The sequence below is a fragment of the Bombina bombina genome, chromosome 4, assembly GCF_027579735.1.
Source record: "Bombina bombina isolate aBomBom1 chromosome 4, aBomBom1.pri, whole genome shotgun sequence".
In the NCBI taxonomy this organism is placed as follows: Eukaryota; Metazoa; Chordata; class Amphibia; order Anura; family Bombinatoridae; genus Bombina; species Bombina bombina.
Genome location: NC_069502.1, coordinates 563,932,002 through 563,951,765, shown reverse-complemented (window position 1 = coordinate 563,951,765; position 19,764 = coordinate 563,932,002). Strand labels below are relative to the sequence as shown.

At 39.5% G+C, this 19,764-nt stretch overlaps 2 protein-coding genes across 2 annotated transcripts in view; both read left to right on the top strand.

Moving 5' to 3' along the window:
- RNGTT (RNA guanylyltransferase and 5'-phosphatase) overlaps positions 1–19,764 on the top strand; it is a 1,295,116-nt gene that overhangs the window by 1,103,017 nt on the left and 172,335 nt on the right. The gene's annotated exons all lie outside the window — the stretch shown is intronic.
- Positions 4,601–8,815, top strand: LOC128656558 (protein SCAF11). The gene has a single exon (XM_053710531.1). The coding sequence runs from the start codon at positions 4,754–4,756 to the stop codon at positions 8,306–8,308; it is 3,555 nt and encodes a 1,184-aa protein (XP_053566506.1). The 5' UTR covers positions 4,601–4,753; the 3' UTR covers positions 8,309–8,815.

The following is a 19,764-nucleotide window of genomic DNA, read 5'->3' as shown; positions in this document are numbered from 1 at the left end:
TGGGTCTTTCCCTCTTTTTCAAAGTTGTTCTGGGCTTCGGACAAAGCAGGATTTTGTTGGGTAGGGGTTTTCAGGCCTGGTGCCCTCAGAATGGGCCGCCTCTTGTACCCTCCCGTTTTTACATTCAGTATCCTCTATAGCTTGGGTATTGTTTTCCCAAAAGTAATGAATGCAGCTGTGGACTCTTTCCATTTATGAAGAAAAACATAAATTATGCTTACCTGATAATTTTCTTTTCTTCAGATGGAAAGAGTCCACAGCTCCCCGTCCATGTTTTTATGCGGGGCGGCCATAATTTTTGTTCTTCTGGCACCTTTTCACCCTGATATTTCTTCGTACTGTTCCTTGTTCCTTGGCAGAATGACTGGAGGATGAGGGGAGTGGGAGGAGTATTTTAGCCTTTGGCTGGGGTGTCTTTGCCTCCTCCTGGTGGCCAGGTTCTGAATTCCCAAAAGTAATGAATGCAGCTGTGGACTCTCTCCATCTGAAGAAAAGAAAATTATCAGGTAAGCATAATTTACGTTTTCCTAACCCACCGTGAGGCTAATTTTCATTAGCCAATCACGGTTGGCAGCCTGAGTTCTCCCTTAACAGCTTACTCTGAGACGCTTATGGTTTATGAGTGAAGCACTCATATAAGGAAATGGAACTTTGACTGGTGTGATTGCACTGTTGGGTGACATATTCAAGTTCCAAAGTAAAGATACTTTATCCCTTAAAATATATAAGCTAGTTGGAAAGCAATTGGATACCCTTATCTCTTGGAGATTCATGATTCAGAGAGTGTACCATTTTAAACAAGTTTTCAGTTAACTTCTGTTATGAAATTTACTTTTCCTCTTGTTATCCTTTGTTAAAAAGCAGGTAAAGTAAGCTCAGAAGCATGTACACGTCTTGAGCACTCTATGGCAGCTGTTTTGCAAGAAAGCTTTAAACAATGTTATGCATTTGCAAACGCACTAGATATCAGCAGTGTTCAAGACACGTGCACGCTACCTACATAAGTATGCTTTTCAACAAAGAATACCATGAGAAGGAAACAAATTTTAGAAGAGAAGTAACATTTTTAAAATGTTATTTTCTGCCTGAAATGCAGAAGAAAATGCATGTCCCTTTTAGTATACAAGTCCCTTTTTCTTTCTATAAAATATCAAAACCCGCTCATATATTTTTTCTTTCGTATACAGCTGTAGCCTGCTAGGAAACTTATTGTCAGCAAAGTAGATGGCTATATCAGCATTCTGTAGTTAGATGACGTGGTAGGACTTCCTCATCTAATCTTACTTAATTATTGTGATGGTGCTTGTTTCCTTAGGAACTTTCTTATCTCTCTTTACAAGAATTCTAGCAAATTCTGTCTCAGATTAATGTATCATATATATTATATCATACAGTCGTATGCAGAAGTTTAAGCACCCCTGACAATTTCCATGATTTTCATTTATAAATAATTGGGTGTTTGTAACAGCAATTTCATTTTGATCTATCAAATAACTGAAGGACACATTAATATTTCAGAAGTGAAATGAGGTTTATTGGATTAAGAGAAAATGTGCAATATGCATTGAAACGAAATTAGACAGGTGCATAAATTTGGGCACCCCAACAGAAATATTGCATCAATATTTAGTAGAGCCTTCTTTAGCAGAAATACCAGCCTCTAGTCTCTTCCTATAGCCTGTAATAAGTGTCTGGATTCTGGATGAAGGTATTTTGGACCATTACTTCTTGAAAAACATCTCCAGTTCAGTTAGGTTTAATGGTTGCCGAGCATGGACAGCCTGCTTCAAATCACCCCACAGATTTTCAATGATATTCAGGTCTGGGGACTGGGGTGGCCATTTCAGAACATTGTACTTGTTCCTCTGCATAAATGCCAGAGTAGATTTTGAGCAGTGTTTTGGGTCGTTGTCTTGTTGAAATATCCAGATCCGGCGTAACTCCAAATTTGTGACTGATTCCTCAACATTATTCTCAAGTATCTGCTGATATTGAGTGGAATCCATGCAAATTTTAACAAGATTCCCAGTACCAGCACTGGCCACACAGCCCCACAGCATGATGGAACATCCACCAAATTTTACTGTGGCTAGCAAGTGTTGTTCTTGGAGCGCTGTGTTTTTTTGCCACCATGCATAACACCCCTTGTTATGACCAAATAACTAAATTTTTGTTTCATCAGTCCACTGCACCTTTTTCCAATATGAAGCTGACTTGTCCAAATGTGCGTTTGCATACCTCAAGTGACTCTGTTTGTGGCGTGTGCAGAAAAGGCTTCTTCCGCATCACTCTCTCATGCGCTGAATTGTTGAACGATGCACAGTAACACCATCTGCAGCAAGATGATGTAGGTCTTTGGAGGTGGACTTTGGTTGGTTTTTGACCGTTCTCACCATCCTTTGCCTCTCCGATATTTTACTTCTGGCCTTAACAAGAACTGTGCCTGTGGTCTTCCATTTCCTCACTATGTTCCTCACAGTGGACTCTGACAGCTTAAATCTCTGTGATAGCTTTTTGTAGCCTTCCCCTGAACCATAATGTTGAACAATCTTTGTTTTCAGGTCATTTGAGAGTTATTTTGAGACCCCATGTTGCCACTCTTCAGAGGAGAGTCAAAGAGAACAGCTTGCAATTGGCCACCTTAACTACCTTTTCTCATGATTGGATGCACCTGTCTATGAAGTTCAAAGCTCAATGATCTCACTAAACCAATTCCAATTAATCAGTGCTAGGTAGTTACAGGTATTCAAATCAGCAAAATGACAAGGGTGCCCAAATTTATGCACCTGTCTAATTTTGTTTTGATGCATATTGCACATTTTCTGTTAATCCAATAAACTTTATTTCACTACTGAAATATTACTGTGTCCTTCAGTTATTTGATAGATCAAAATGAAATTGCTTATCCAAACACCCAATTATTTATAAATGAAAATCATGGAAATTGTCAGGGGTGCCTAAACTTTTGCATCCGACTGTATGTATATTCATAAAAAAAATTGCACTCTTTTTTTTTTTTTTTTTTTTCCGTATTATCGCCGCTGATTGGTTACCCCCGACCAGACCCCTCCCGGAATTCACCGAAAAGATGGCGACTGTTGTTTTTGTGCTTTGAGGTGGGTCGTAGAGTGCTGCCAGGAGTTGTAAGTAACGTTTACGTTCGTTGTTGTCGGGCCGGACATGTGGTCTCTATGAACGTGGGGCAGTGAAACTACGTTGCTCCTTGTTTTCTGGTCCCCTGCATGGACTGTACGGACACACGTTGATTCGGACTAGAGCAGGAGGCTGTGCCTTGTGCACGTACCGGCCGGGATCTGTCAGCAGGCCCAGGAGCTGAGTGCGGGTGTAGGCCTGGAGCTGGCTAGGGTGAAGAAGTCTATGCTGTGCTCGTTTGCAGTTTCCGCAAAAAAAAAAATGAAGAACAAACTAGTATGCACACCTGGAGCAGAAGACCAAGATGAGGAAAATAAAAGTATAACTAATGATGTATCCAGTTATGCGAAGCAGAGATGTCCCATTTGTCTGAACTTTCTTGCACAAGATGTTGGCATTCCTGAAAATTGTTACCATGCATTCTGTGTGGCATGTATTCTAAAGTGGTCTGAAACATCCACATCCTGTCCTGTTGATCGAAAACTTTTCAAAGCAGTTTATAAAATCAATCAAAGTGGGGCATTCACAAAGATCCAAGTAAAGTCTCGAAGACTGAAAGAAACACACGACAGCTGCTACTCCAGTTGCAATCATAGTTGTTCCCTTTGCTCTCTCTGTAACAAAATATGCATCAGAACAGAAGCAGACCGTGCATTACAAAATCAAAGTTTAGAGTGTGACAAGGTACAAAAAGGATGCATAATAAATAAAGAGAAAAATGAATCTGAACCAGAGATAAACAGTTTAAGCTGTACTAGCAGTTGTTTTACGGATATCGCTGCTTCATGTAAACCAAGCTCTTTGATTCCAGTCATACCATACTGCACTGATATCAATGCAGAAGTATCCGAAAACAAGGAAATGGATTTAATTATTCAGAAAAGAGAAGAAATGAAATATTTGCAATCCCGTTCTGTAATGCCCGGCATTCAAAGCACTTGTTTTTCTATGGACACTGGAACACTAACCCGTCCTGTGGTTTCATCAAGACTTAATGAATTCATCTTCCATTTAAATTATTTTTCAGTCCACAATAAAGGTTTCTCAAAGAGAATGTGCGTTCTGTCTGCTGTTCAGGAAGGCACAGAAAAGAAGCAGACCACATCTGGGTCATCGAATAGAAGAGGAACAAAAAAAAAGCCTGTATATTCAAGCACTAGAAGGCGATCCACGAGAAATAGCAAATCTGAAGATATGGGTGAGTCTCAAGGCTCACCAAAATCCAGTAATTCTGATCGTGATACTTCTGGATGCAACAGCTCGTCTACAAATGTTTCTTCATCTGAAAACTGTTTAAAGCAGACCCCAAAACAAAGGAAAAGGCCAACTAAAAAGGGATCTCAAGTTAGAAGGCGTCTTAGATCCTCTGCACAAACAGAAGAGGTATCTAGTGAAAGTGAGGCCAACTCTGCAAATGAAACAGAACAAGAATCTGAGGAAAAGTTATCTGAAGAAATTCAATCAGAAATGGATATAGTTAAGTCTGATACTGAAGCAACTTGTGCTAGCAAGGTAGAGTGTGGTAAGTCCCCATCTTCTCCTTCTATTGAGAATATGTCTAAGGAGCAACTTGCTTCACTGTCCTCCCTTAAACAATCGGATGTTGACTTGCCGCATTATCCGTCTTTACAAAGTGAGCAGAATTGTGGTTTTGGCAACTCCTGTATTAAAAAATGAGATGTTTAAACAGGATTTATTACCAGCTTCTCCTGCATCTGAAATTCATTTGGAGTCAGAAACAGCGCAGTTGCAAGACTTATCGGATACTGAAATGCAAACAGAGCAAGAACAGGAATGTGCTTCTACCTCTGAAAAGCAGGATTTAGAAGGAATAGAAACTCCAGGTTCTCCATTTTCTAAAAATAACCACAGCTCAGAAAATGAGTCATCTCAGTCTTTCCATTCTCCGATGATGCAACAAGAAATTGAAGTGGAGGATTCTGTACTTTCTTCTGATTCTGAGCATCAGGAGCCCAAAGGCCTGTGTGTGCTAGATTCTCTTGAAGAAAACTTGCAAGATAGCAAGCATGAAGTTCTAGAATCTTCCATCTCACTGAAAGAGCAGCATTCAGAAGATAACACGGATGTCTCAGTTTTAGAGAATGCAGAGCTGTTGTCACCTACCCCCTCAGAAAATGTTGACAACCACAGTGAAGGCTCTTTAATTTCTTTCACCCTGAATAGAGTTGAGCAATCTGAAGTTGTGTGTTCAAATAAAGATCATGATGATACAAGAGAGAATTGCATTTTAGAACCTGCTTCTTCTGAAGATTCTTCTAAAACAAATATTTCAACAGAGTTAAATGTGGTTGTTCCTATGGATACATTTATATTGGAGCAAAAATCTAATCTGGATATACAGATAAATAACTTAGCTGGTTCTGTTAAAGAAACCGAACAAACAGAATGTTTTGAAGAAAGTGCCACTGCAACATGTATACTAGAGGACAGTGAGGAGAATACATCTTCTGAAAAGTCTGTAAATAAAAGTGATGAAGATACAGAGTTTGCCCAAACAGATATAACAGAAAATGTCCTTGACATTTGTGAAAATATTTCAGAAATTATAGAAACAAAAGAAAATTCGACTTCAATCGAAAGTTTTGAAAGCTCTCTAAAGCCACCTGCTGTTTTAGATGAGTGTAAAATAACATTACCAGACAATAACGAAAATGGAAATGCTTCTATAATAAACTGTGAGCAACCAACAGTTTTGGGTGATGATGACTATGATTCTGTAGCAATGCAGTGTGACTCTCTTAGTGATCAAAATTATTCTGAAATTGATCATCCTTCAGAAGTAAAGGAAAATTTTAAACTTGATTTAGAAGTAACGCAAAAGGAAAGATTGAACCTTAATTCAGAAGTAGCAATTTGTACAACGGAAGAATTGAACTCCCCAAATACAGAGCCAAAGCAAATAAATAATGATAAAATAAAGAGTGATTCTAGAACTAGAAAGTCTAGATTTCATTCTCCTTCCACTCAGTGGTCACGTAGTAAAAGTGAAGTCAAAGAAAGGCAGAGATCCCGCTCCCCTGCTAAACCTACATGTAAATCTAGATCCCGCTCCCCTGCTAAACCTACATCTAAATCTAGATCCCGCTCCCCTGCTAAACCTACATCTAAATCTAGATCCCGCTCCCCTGCTAAACCTACATCTAAATCTAGATCCCGCAGCAGAGAGAGAGATGAACGCGAGAAAGGTGGACAGTGGAAAGGAAGAAGCAGAGACCATAGAACCAGGAAACAATCTCACTCTAGATCTAGAACCAGATCTCGTTCTAGATCTGAAAATCGTTCCAAGATAAGAAACAGGTGTATTGCTCCTGAAAGGAATGAGAAGGTTTGCTTTTCTCCTCCCTGGAAGGAAAGATGGCCACCAGATAACTTTAAGGGATCAAGAGGGAATGAAAGATACAAACGTAACAAACAAGACAGACCAAGAGAGTATTTCAGAAATGATTGGCAGGATATAAATAAAGATAAATTTGAACAGCATTATGAAGATAAAAATAAAAATGATTACCCAGACTGGGTAGTCGAACAGAAATCTGTTAAGCATAGAGGCCGAGGTCAGGATAGACCTAGACAATCTTATAGAGGTTCTCACTGGGAAGATAACCAATATAATTCCAGGGACTCTTGGAATAAATATGCTAACTTGGACTGGCATTCACCAAGAGGTGGTGGTTTTCGTGGCCGTGGTGGTTTTCATGGTGCATTTAATCATGGAGACCAGAATGAAAGTCGTTGGAATAATAGATCATCTTTTTCAGGGAATTCAGGGTATGAGCAATCAAGGTTCCCAGAGCCAAGAAATTACAAGCCTAAATTTGAGCAGGATCAATTTGGTTCACCTGCTGCCCGATCTGGGTGGTCGTCTACATCAAGTTGGGCTGTAAGAAAAACATTACCTGCAGATGTACAAAATTACTATTCAAAAAATTCAAAGAGAGGAAGAACCACAGGTTTACAGTCTGGATGGCCAAAGCAGGATGAACCTTCAGACCCAGATCATACCCTTGATGATCAAGCAAGTCAGCATAATGAAGGCTCTCATATCCCTTTAAATGTGATCCAGAGTCAAATGAATACTCCACCTCCACAGATGACTGCTCCATCACAAATTAACGACCCTCAGATTACTGTTCCTCCTCCACAGCTGAATGCTCATCAGATGACTGCTTTACCTCCACAGATGAATGCCCCACCGCTGATCGGTTTACCTCCGCAGATAAATGCACCACAGATTACTTCTCCACCTCCGCAGATGAATGCTCCACCACCACAAATGAATGCTCTGCCTCCACAGATGAACATCCCACAAATGTCTGCTCCTCTGCAGATCAATATCCCACAGATGATTGCTCCCCCTCCACAAATGAATGCCCCCCCTCCACAAATGAATGCTCCCCCTCCACAAATGAATGCTCCCCCTCCACAAATGAATGCCCCTCCACATATGAGTGCTTTGCATGTTTCTACTGCTTTGACTTCACAAAGGAATACCCAACAAATGACTATTCCTTCTCCACAGAGGAATGCCCCACCTCAAGTTTCTGCTCTCTCTCCATCAAGGAATGCACCTCCTCCAAAGATTGCTGCCACACCTCCACAAATCGCTGCCCCACCTCCGCAGAAGAATAACCAGCCCTTGCAATTGAATGCTCATTCACAAAGGAATGCACCAGTCCAATCTATGAATATTTTCCCATATACAGTGAGTGTTCACCCCCCCTTGGTGAATGTTCAGCATAATCCATATAATGTTCATCCTTCTGTACGTGTGCAACTTCAGCAAGGGGTACCTCGTACTAAGGTATCTGATTCCACCAGTGGACCTCAGGGATTGCCACCACCTCCACCCCCACCACCTCCATCTCAACAAGTCAGTTGTGTTGCTTCACAGTCGGATGGAAAAATACAGAAAGTACAAATACAAGAAAGAGCAGCACAAGAAGTAAAAATGGCCATAAAACCATACTACCAAAATAAAGATATAACGAAAGAAGAATATAAGGAAATTGTAAAGAAAGCAGTAGATAAGGTTTGCCACAGTAAGAGTGGTAAAGTTGATTCATCTAAAGTGGCAAATCTTGTGAAAGCATACGTAGACAAGTATAAACACTCGCGGAAAAAGGGGCCTGATTGAAAAGCTCTGAGAACACACATTTCCTGGAGTCAAGTAGATTAAGGACTGCAAATATAATTGTCAAAGTGCAATTTCAGTGTTTGTCATTAATATAATTATTCAGAGCTGTAATTGGAATCAGGTTTTGATAAAATTATTTTTTAATGTAGGAATATGTTTGATTACACTTAGATATGTTACTTGCCCCCCATAAATAAAATTTTGTTTTTACTGTCAAGGAATCATCATGATGTACAGCATATTGAATTAATGAGATATGTAATATTGAAAGATCTTTATGTCCGTATTTGGCTTTTCAGCCAGGTACTGTATGTACAGTACATATAATTTGTTGGGTAAAATTTCTGATCCTAAGAATCACTTTAAACGTTTTTTCCTTAATTGTTGTGAAATGTTTCCTCCACTTCTTCCAAGTCTAACTGGACACACTGATTATTTACATAATGTATGTACCTGTCAAAATCTTGATAAAGAAACTGATCAGAAAATAAACTTTCAGAACTATCATTATGTCCAGGAAATATATAATAAATCTATTTATTTAAAAAAAAAAAAAAATTGCACTCTCTGGATTTTAGCACAGCAAAGGTTTATTCAGTGAAGTTTCAGGGTTTACGCCCCTAGCTATCTGCCACCACTACCATGAGTTGTTCATCCAACACTCCCACTAGATCCTGACAGTAAGCTATCATTTCTCAATACGTAAAAAAGTCAACTGCAGCAGTTGCATATAAAACAGGAGGTACCAGTTCCCCAGCACAAACAAGGTTTTATTCTAGGCTATTCCTTGTAAAGAGAAAATATGTCTCTTAAAGGCAATTTCTAGATATAAGGGCCCTTATCAAACTAATCACTTTGAATATATTTCTGGTTTGCATTGATCTCAGATACTTCCATATTACACTGGCAGACAATCTTTACAGTACCTTTGATTTCCTTTGTTTGTGGTCAACTCAGAGGAATATTCTCATTTACAGATACAAAAAGTATTAATAATGTGCCGGCTTCATGGTTGAATTGTAATCACAGAGAAACCGCTATTGAAGCTAAGGGCTAGATTACGAGTGGAGCATTATTTATCTCTCACGCTCGCTAACTAAGCTGAATAAATAAAAATTTTACTTGTGCACTAACTAACCTAACGCACACAAAAAGCCAAAGTTACAATATCGCAATTGCTTCAAAGTATTCTTCCATAGACTTCAATGGAGCAAGAAAAGTGGGGAAAAACACCCAACAAGTCAAGCAAACCCAGTGGAATTTTCTCTTCTCAAGTGCGCTAACCTGACATGAAATATGAATATTTCACATTCCAGTGTTTTTAACATAGCAGAATATGTTCTATTTATTATTAAATACATATTTCATTATATATCTGATGGTTTTTGGTAAGATATATATCTATACCTAGATATCAATATGATTTTATATATATATATATATATATATATATATATATATATATATATATATATATATATATATATATATATATATATACTCACAGTCATGAAAAAAATAAAGTACACCTTCTTTGAATTTTATGCTTTTACATAGGACATAATAACAATCATCTGGTCCTTAGCAGGTCTTGAAATTAGGTAAATACAACTAAGATGAACAACAACACATGTATTTAAAAAAAATAAAGCCAACATGGAGAACCCATGTGTGGAAAAACTAAATATACCTTATGATTCAATAGTTCGTAGAACCACCTTTAGCAGCAATAACTTGAAATAATCATTTTTGCAACCCTTCCATACAAACCATACTTGTTCAGTCTTTTTCTAATTGTACATGAACTTTTAACATGCTAACTGGGGCCTGTAGAGTCTGACATGTAACTCAACCTTTGGGGGTGAATTTGCTGGGACGTCCACTCCTGGGAAGATTGACAACTGTCTTGAATGTTTTTTACTTGTGAATAATCTTTCTTGCTGTAGAATGATTTACTTTAAATTGTTTGTGTGTGTGTGTGTATATATATATATATATATATATATATATATAGAGAGAGAGAGAGAGAGAGAGAGAGAGAGAGAGAGAGAGAGAGAGAGAGAGAGAGAGAAATATCTATTTATGTCTGTAAATACATATAGACATAATAATAACTAGTATTTATATAGTGCCTTTCTCCCAGTGGGACTCAAAGCGCGTTTTCAGCGCTCGCTCTCGGGAATTAACCATATCGGCAGTTGAATAATAATAGTTGTTATTATTACCCAATTTAATGTTACCCATTTTATCGACCTCGGAAGGATGAAGGGCTGAGTCGGCCCTACCGGGATTTGAACATGTGACCTTGGATTTTTTTTTATGTGTAGTGTGATAGGAGCGCCTAATGATGGATTCCTGCTGCTAAAAAAGTTCTTCCCTCAAAGAGAACTAAATTGTGGATAAGAGGAACAAATGGGGTTTATTTAGCAGCGCTAATAAAAGCTTGGAAATGTTGATGCCAATCTAACTAATGTATTATACAATCTTGTTTATTTAAAAATTCTTATAACACATAAAAACAACAGCAAATGCTATTCCTAATTAATAAAGGGACGTCTCCCTTTTACAACACTTATAAAAACAGACTAGAACAATATATTTATAAACCCTAGAATTCCAGGTTTAAAAGAATTAATTCTATAGATAACATATGGTAAGCAACAAATTGGTGAATTGAATATTTAAAAGGCACAAATGTATCAATCTTAATATATTAAAAGCAAATAGATTCAGTGCTACTGTTCAGATTTATTCAACTGTAATTAGAAGGTGAGCGTAACGGCTTTGATACAACTGTAATTAGAAATTTAGCGTAACAGCTTTGCAGTTCTTTGGTAACAAATATCGTTTATAAAGTTACACAGTTACTCTCCTTGGACATATAATTGGCTCAAGTGTGCTGGATAGTTAAAAGGCAAAAAACAGCCGTTATTCTGATTTTAGTGCCAAAACAATCGTGGTTAATGGAAATGGTTAATTTAGCATATGAATACCTTGATGTCTTTAAAGTTCAGTTTGCGTGATTTAAAAACCGCAGTGCAAATTAGTGTAGAGGTACCTTAATCTGTCCTGGTTGCAACCGCTGATATTCTTCACTGTGAGGGATTCACAGACTGTTAGATCCTGGTGCTTCTGATAAGTCACCTGACCTTCTCTTTGATTGAGAGTTCAGGGGTGATGATCCGTTCTGGTGATGTAGTTATCCTTTTTTGTTTTCCTTTCTTCTTATAGCCCAAATATTACTTTCATCTGGGTTCCCTCAGACTTCTTGAGGTTTGAAGAAATCTTTGGTCAGTGTTTAGCAGTAACACCGTGTTCCCTGAAGTTACCAAAGGTAGATTTTAAGTTGCAGGGTCAGGAGAAAAGTTTTAAGTTGCAGGGTCACACAGCTTTTTGACTTTTGTGGTAAATGAAGTTTAGTATAGTGTAGCAGGTCCCATTCAACGCGTTTCACCCTTTTGGGCTTTTTTTAAACAAGCTTTTTTGTAGTTAGGGCATTTACCAACTGAGCTACCTCACCAACACATATGTATGTGTAGCTTTGAGCCTATATACCTTTTTCTCTTGTAAGATGTATCGAGTCCACGGAGTCATCCTTACTTATGGAATATTCTATTTCCCTACAGGAAGTGGCAGAGAGAGCACCCACAGCAGAGCTGTCTATATAGCTCCCCCCTTAGCTCCACCCCCCAGTCATTCTCTCTGCCTGCTTAACTGCTAGGAAGGGCAAAGAGCTATGTGGTGACTAAGATGTTAGATTTTTACTTCTCAAGCAAAAGTTTATTATTTTAAATGGTATCGGTGTGTACTATTTACTCTCTGGCAGAAAAGGGATGAAGATTTCTGCAAGGAGGATGATGATCTTAGCACTTTGTAACTAAGATCCACTGCTGTTCTCACAAGGCCTGAAGAGTATTGGAAAACTTCAGTTGGGAGAACAGTTTGCAGACTAAGCTGCATATGAGGTATGTTCAGTCTATTTTTCTAGACAGACTGTGTTAAATCTAGAAAAGGCTGGCAATATCCCCATGAGGGAAGGGTAAGCTGTATTCAGATACTTTAATAGGAATTTCAGCTTGCTTGAAGGGCTCATTAGTTACTGGTGACACTGTTAGGAAAAAACGTTTTGTTTTTTGATGCATTTATAACGTTTTTTGAAGGGACTAAAGGGGTCATTGTGGCTTGGTTTTAAGTTTTGTAACTCACATGGTTAATTTAGAGACACTCTAGTGTTTGTCTGTTAGGCCTCAAAACATCGAGTGAGGTGGGAGGGGCCTATTTTCACGCCTCAGTTGCGTAGTTTCCTTTCCTCTGAGACATATCACTGCTTCTCCTGTCGTTTCTGCTGTGTTTGAGGGTTGTTAAGGAAGTTTTTTCCCCCACAAATCGTTCTGAAGGGCAGGTAGGAGCTACAGCAAAGCTGTGGCATGGTGCTGGAAGTCTTTTTTTAGTGGGTTTAACGTTTTTTTCAATCCGTTTTTGCCATTAAAGGGTTAATTGTTTATTTACATAGCTGTGCAAAGTTACTAAGCCTTTTAGAATGCTACTGTAAAAATTTCGTTAAGTTTACTGAATTTTTACACTGTTTTGCAGAACTGGTGCAGCTTTTTTTCTCTTAAAGGCACAGTACCGTTTTATTTCTAAGTGTTTTTTACTTTGATTACAGTGTTTTCCAAGCTTGCTTGTTACATTACTAGCCTGTTTAACATGTCTGACACCAAGGAAAATCCTTGTTTAATATGTTTGGAAGCCATTGTGGAACCCCCTCTTAGAATGTGTCCCAATTGTACTGATATGTCTATAAACTATAAAGAACATATATTAGCACTTAAAAATAGAGCAATAGATGATTCTCAGTCAGAAGTAAATGAGGGTTCGCCATCTAGCTCTCCCCTAGTGTCACAACCAGTAACGGCCGCACAAGTGACGCCAAGTACCTCTAGTACGTCAAATTCTTTTACTTTACAAGACATGGCCACAGTTATGAATACAACCCTCACAGAGGTTTTATCTAAACTGCCTGGTTTACAAGGAAAGCGGGACAGCTCTGGGTTTAGAAAATATGCTGAGCCATCTGACGCTTTAGTAGCCGTATCTGATATGCCCTCACAATGCTCTGAAGTAGGGGTGAGGGATTTGTTATCTGAGGGAGAAATTTCTGATTCAGGAAAGACGCTTCCTCAGACAGATTCTGATATGACGGCCTTTAAATTTAAGCTTGAACACCTACGCTTATTGCTCAGAGAGGTATTAGGGACTCTAGATGATTGTGACCTTATAGTGGTTCCAGAGAAATTGTGTAAAATGGATAAATACTTAGAGGTTCCTGTTTACTCTAATGTTTTTTCAGTTCCTAAGAGGATTGTGAATATTATTACTAAGGAGTGGGATAGACCAGGTATTCCGTTCTCTCCTCCTCCAGTTTTTAAGAAAATGTTTCCCATATCTGACACCATGCGGGACTTGTGGCAGACAGTCCCTAAGGTGGAGGGAGCTATTTCTACTCTGTCTAAGCATACAACTATACCTATCGAAGACAGTTGTGCTTTCAAAGATCCTATGGATAAAAAATTAGAGGGTCTCCTGAAGAAATTTTTTGTTCATCAGGGTTTTTCTTTTCAACCTATTGCGTGCATTGTTCCTGTAACTACTGCAACTGCTTTCTGGTTTGAGGCTCTAGAAGAGGCTCTTCAGATGGAGACTCCATTAAAGGATATTATGGACAGAATCAAGGCAAAGCAAGAGAGAAATTTTGCTCAATCCAAGTCAGTCTGGAGACCTAACCAGGCTTGGAACAAGGGTAAACAGTCCAAGAAGCCTGCAGCTGCTTCTAAGACAGCATGAAGGGGTAGCCCCGATCCGTAACCGGATCTAGTAGGGGACAGACTCTCTCTCTTCGCTCAGGCTTGGGCAAGAGATACTCACGATCCCTGGGCTTTAGAAATTGTGTCCCAGGGATATCTTCTGGAATTCAAAGACTCCCTTCCACGGGGGAGATTTCATATTTCTCGATTGTCTGTAAACCAGACAAAGAGAGAGGCGTTCTTACGCTGTATAGAAGATCTACTTACCATGGGGGTTCTACTCAAACCTGTTTGTGGTTCCCAAAAAAGAGGGAACTTTCAGACCAATCTTGGATCTCAAAATTCTAAACAAGTTTCTCAGGGTTCCATCATTCAAGATGGAGACCATTCGGACTATTCTGCCTCTGATCCAGGAAGGTCAATATATGACTACCATGGACTTAAAGGATGCGTATCTACACATCCCTATTCACAGAAATCATCATCAATTTCTCAGATTTGCCTTTCTAAACAGGCATTACCAGTTTGTGGCTCTTCCCTTCGGGTTAGCCACGGCTCCAAGAATTTTCACAAAGGTGCTAGGGTCCCTTCTGGCATTTCTACGACCTCGGGGCATAGCATTGGCGCCTTATCTAGACAACATCTTAATTCAAGCGTCGACTTTCCAACTTGCCAAGTCTCACACGGCATGGCAGCGGCAATGGACATAGTTCCTTTTGCCCGCCTACATCTCAGACCACTCCAACTATGCATGCTCAAACAGTGGAATGGGGATTATGCAGATTTATCTTCTCAACTGCATCTGGACCAGGAGACCAGAGATTCTCTTCTCTGATGGTTGTCTCAGGACCACCTGTCTCAGGGAATGTACTTCCACAGGCCAGAGTAACGACAGATGCCAGCCTGCTAGGCTGGGGTGCAGTCTGGAACTCCCTGAAAGCACAGGGCTTATGGTCTCGGGAGGAATCTCTTCTTCCGTTAAAAATACTAGAACTGAGAGCGCTATTCAATGCGCTTCAGGCATGGCTGCAGCCAAATTCATCTGGTTTCAGTCGGACAACATCACGACTCTAGCTTATATCAATCATCAAGGAGGAATAAGGAGTTCTCTAGAGATGATGGAGGTAAGCAAAATAATCAGATGGGCGGAGGATCACTCTTGCCATCTCTCAGCAATCCACATTCCAGCAGTAGAGAACTGGGAGGCGGATTTTCTAAGTCGTCAGACTTTTTATCCGGGGGAGTGGGAACACCATCCGGAGGTATTTGCTCAGCTGATTCAGCTATGGGGCACACCAGAATTGGATCTGATGGCGTCTCGTCAGAATGCCAAAACTTCCTCGTTACGGGTCCAGGTCCCGGGATCCCAAGGCGGTACTGATAGATGCTCTAGCAGTACCTTGGTCCTTCAATCTGGCCTACGTATTTCCACCGCTTCCTCTCCTTCCACATCTGGTTGCCAGAATCAAGCAGGAGAGAGCTTCGGTGATTCAGATAGCACCTGCGTGGCCACGCAGGACTTGGTATGCAGACCTAGTGGGCATGTCCTTGGTTCCACCGTGGACCCTGCCAATGAGGCGGGACCTTCTAATCCAAGGTCCGTTCTCACATACAAATCTAGTTTCTCTGCGTCTGACTGCATGGAGATTGAACGCCTAGTTCTATCAAAGCATGGGTTCTCTGAGTCGGTCATTGATACCCTGATTCAGGCTAGAAAGCCTGTCACCAGGAAGATCTATCATAAGATTTGGCGCAAATATCTTTTTTGGTGTGAATCCAAAGGCTACTCGTGGAGTAAGATTAGGATTCCTAGAATATTGTCTTTTCTCCAAGAGGGTTTGGAGAAGGGATTATCAGCTAGTTCTCTAAAAGGACAAATTTCTGCTTTATCTATTCTACTACACAAACGTCTGGCAGATGTCCCAGACGTTCAAACTTTGAGTCAGGCTTTGGTCAGAATTAAGCCTGTATTTAAGCCTGCTGCTCTGCCTTGGAGCCTAAACTTAGACCTTAGAGTTCTTCAAGGGGTTCCGTTTGAACCTATGCATTCCATAGATATTAAATTTCTATCTTGGAAGGTTTTGTTCTTAGTTTCTATCTCTTCGGCTCGAAGAGTTTCTGAGCTATCTGCTTTACATTGTGATTCCCCTTATCTTATTTTCCATTCAGATAAGGTGGTTTTGCGTACCAAACCTGGTTTTCTTCCTAAGGTTGTTTCTAATAAGAGTATCAATCAAGAGATTGTGGTTCCTTCTCTGTGTCCTAATCCTTCATCAAAGAAGGAACGTCTGTTGCACAATCTTGATGTGGTTCGTGCTTTAAAGTTCTACTTACAAGCAACTAAAGATTCTCGTCAAACATCTTCATTGTTTGTTGTTTATTCTGGTAAACGGAGAGGTCAAAGGGCTACGGCTACCTCTTTCCTTTTGGCTGAAAAGCATCATCCGTTTGGCCTAGGAGACTGCTGGACAGCAGCCTCCTGAAAGAATTACTGCTCATTCTACTAGAGCTGTGGCTTCCACATGGGCTTTTAAAAATGAGGCTTCTGTTGACTTGGTCTTCGCTTCATACTTTTTCCAAATTTTCCAAATTTGATACTTTTGCTTCTTCGGAGGCTATTTTTGGGAGAAAGGTTCTACAAGCAGTGGTGCCTTCTGTTTAAGGTCCCTGTCTTGTCCCTCCCTTCATCCGTGTCCTAAAGCTTTGGTATTGGTATCCCATAAGTAAGGATGACTCCGTGGACTTGATACATCTTACAAGAGAAAACATAATTTATGCTTACCTGATAAATTTATTTCTATTGTGATGTATCGAGTCCACGGCCCGCCCTGTTTATTACGACATGCATATATATTTTTATTTTTTAAACTTTCAGTGACCACTTCCCCCTATGGTTTCTCCTTTTTCTTCCTAGCCTTCGGTCGAATGAATGGGGGGTGGAGCTAAGAGGGGAGCTATATAGTCAGCTCTGCTGTGGGTGCTCTCTCTGCCACTTCCTGTAGGGAAGGAGAATATCCCATAAGTAAGGATGAATCCGTGGACTCGATACATCACAAGAGAAATAAATTTATCAGGTAAGCATAAATTATGCTTTTTGCATTTTTTTTCAATAATTGTATTAGATTGTGTTATTATGAGTGTAACTGTACTTTTAAATGAATTTTGAATGTGTTTTGTGCAAGCGTAAGTATTAACCAGAGCTCTGAGGTCGCTGTAACCCAATGCACGTTAAATTCAATTGCTCTCGAGCAAGCACATTTATTTTCAACTTGTAATATGCGTGCTACTTCTGATGCAACTGTTAGAGCGCCACTCGTAATCTGGCCATAAGTCAATCTGTTTTTCTGGGTACCATTGTCAAATTTATTTTACGTCTTTTAAACCTCTTAAACTCAAAATGTAAATTTAACTCTGAGTAGGTGTGTAATCCTATCGGCAGGATGGTGGATGCATATATTGCAGCAGTTCTTTGTCAACTAAAAGAACAAGAGGTACCAGTCTTTCTCTGAGAATTCCTTTTTCCTCCATTTGTCAGATAACATTTGAAATGGTGGTTTGAGACTCAGAATCTCATCAAAAGACTTCGTCAGACCACTTTTGAATTCAAGTAAAGACAAACTAGCAGTCGAGATCAATTTGTGCAATTGAAAAAGAGTTTTGAACAATCTATCCTGCGTTTAAATATTTATTAGGAAGAGTTTCCCAGACTATAAGACAGCAATTTCTTACATTATTATTCAGAGAGGAGCTAACAGTCATGAAGTTCTCAAAGAAGTTGGTGCAGTGCTAATTTGGGTTTAGTGACATGGTAAATTGGACAGTAATTCTTCATGCAGATAAGTATTACATTTTAGATTACCTAGCCAAAATCTCAGTCCAGTCTTAAAGGGATAATCTAGTCAAATTTAAACTTTCATGATTCAGATAGGGCATGTAATTTTAAACAACTTTTTAATTTACTTTTATTATGAAATTTGCTTTGTTCTTTTGATATTCTTTGTTGAAAGCTAAACCAAGGTAGTCCCATATGCTAATTTCTAAGCCATTGAAGGCTGCCACTTATCTCAGTTTTTCACAGCTAAACAGAGCTAGATCATGTGTGTCATTTAGATAACATTGTGCTCACTCCTGTGGATTTACCTATGAGTCAGCACTGATTGGCTAAAATAAAAGTCTGTCAAAAGAACTGAAATAACATATTCCAGCTCACGCATTACTAAACAACAGGAAAGTACTGCCAGAATCAGAGATCAAGGATAAACTACCAAACACAGTACAACACTGGTACACATATTTTCGAATGGCTCATTTTAAAGTTTTATAATATAGTGCAGTAGTTAAAAATTGCATTGCAAATTAGGTACATTGCTCATACATTCAGAATAAAACAGCTTTGCAGACTGTGAAAGGCTAGGGGACGGGCTTGACAAAATTTCTGAGAGACAGTCAATTAATGCACTACTGCTTGGCAGCGCTACTGAATATTTGACTGTTCACTTCAAACCGCACTTTGCTCTGTATGTACTGTGGTAAGGATAACTTACACAGTGCAGCCAGAGAACAGCCTAATGTGGAGCAGCGATGAAAAGTTAAATTGCTTACAGTTCTTGCATGTGTCCTGCTCTTTCTGCAGACATGCTGCATTTTCTGCAATGACATCTCAGATCACTGTATGTTCTGCCTTGGGGAGATTGGCATTACTTTACTTAATGATCAGCGGAGCCAAACAGCTGATCCCTAGATTATGGAAAACAACACAAACTCCCACAATTCCGGAATGGAGACAAAATGTTTCTAGATTGTTATCTCTAGACAAATACCACTTCTAACAAACAAATCAAATAGACTTTTATCACCATATGTTATTTTATTGGGAAGAATTTATAGCTGCACTACAATAGGCTTAACACGACTACACTAATTAATCGGTGACTCATACCACGAATACTAACCAGTACCCACATAATGTAACACAGAGGGGTAAATGGTACCCAATTTTAGCAGCTATACTAACCACATACAATGTCTTGCAAAAGTATTGTCATTTTTTGTGTTTTGTTGCCTCACAACCTGGAATTAACATGGATTGTTTGAGGACTTGCATCATTTAATTTACAGAACATGCCCACAATTTGGAAGATGTTTTTTTTTTATATTGTGAAGCAAACAACAAATAGGACAAAATAAAAGAAAAAGTCAATGTGCATAACTATTCACCCCCTAAAGTCAATACTTTGTAGAGCCACCTTTTGCAGCAATCACACCTCCAAGTCGCTTTGCATAAGTCTCTATGAGCTTGCTACATCTTACCACTGGGATTTTTGCCCATTCCTCCTTGCAAAACTGCTCCAGCTCCTTCAAGTTGGATGGTTTGTGCTTGTGAACAGCAATCTTTAAGTCTGACCACAGATTTTCTATTGGATTGAGGTCTGGGCTTTGACTAGGCCATTCCAAAACATTTACGGGTTTCCCCTTAAACCTTTCAAGTGTTGCTTTAGCTGTGTGCTTGGAGTCATTGTCCTGCTGGAAGGTGAACCTCCGTCCTAGCCTCAAATCACGCACAGAGTGGTACAGGTTTTGCTCAAGAATATCCCTGTATTTAGCACCATCCATCTTTCCCTCAACTCTGACCAGTTTCCCAGTCCTGGCTGC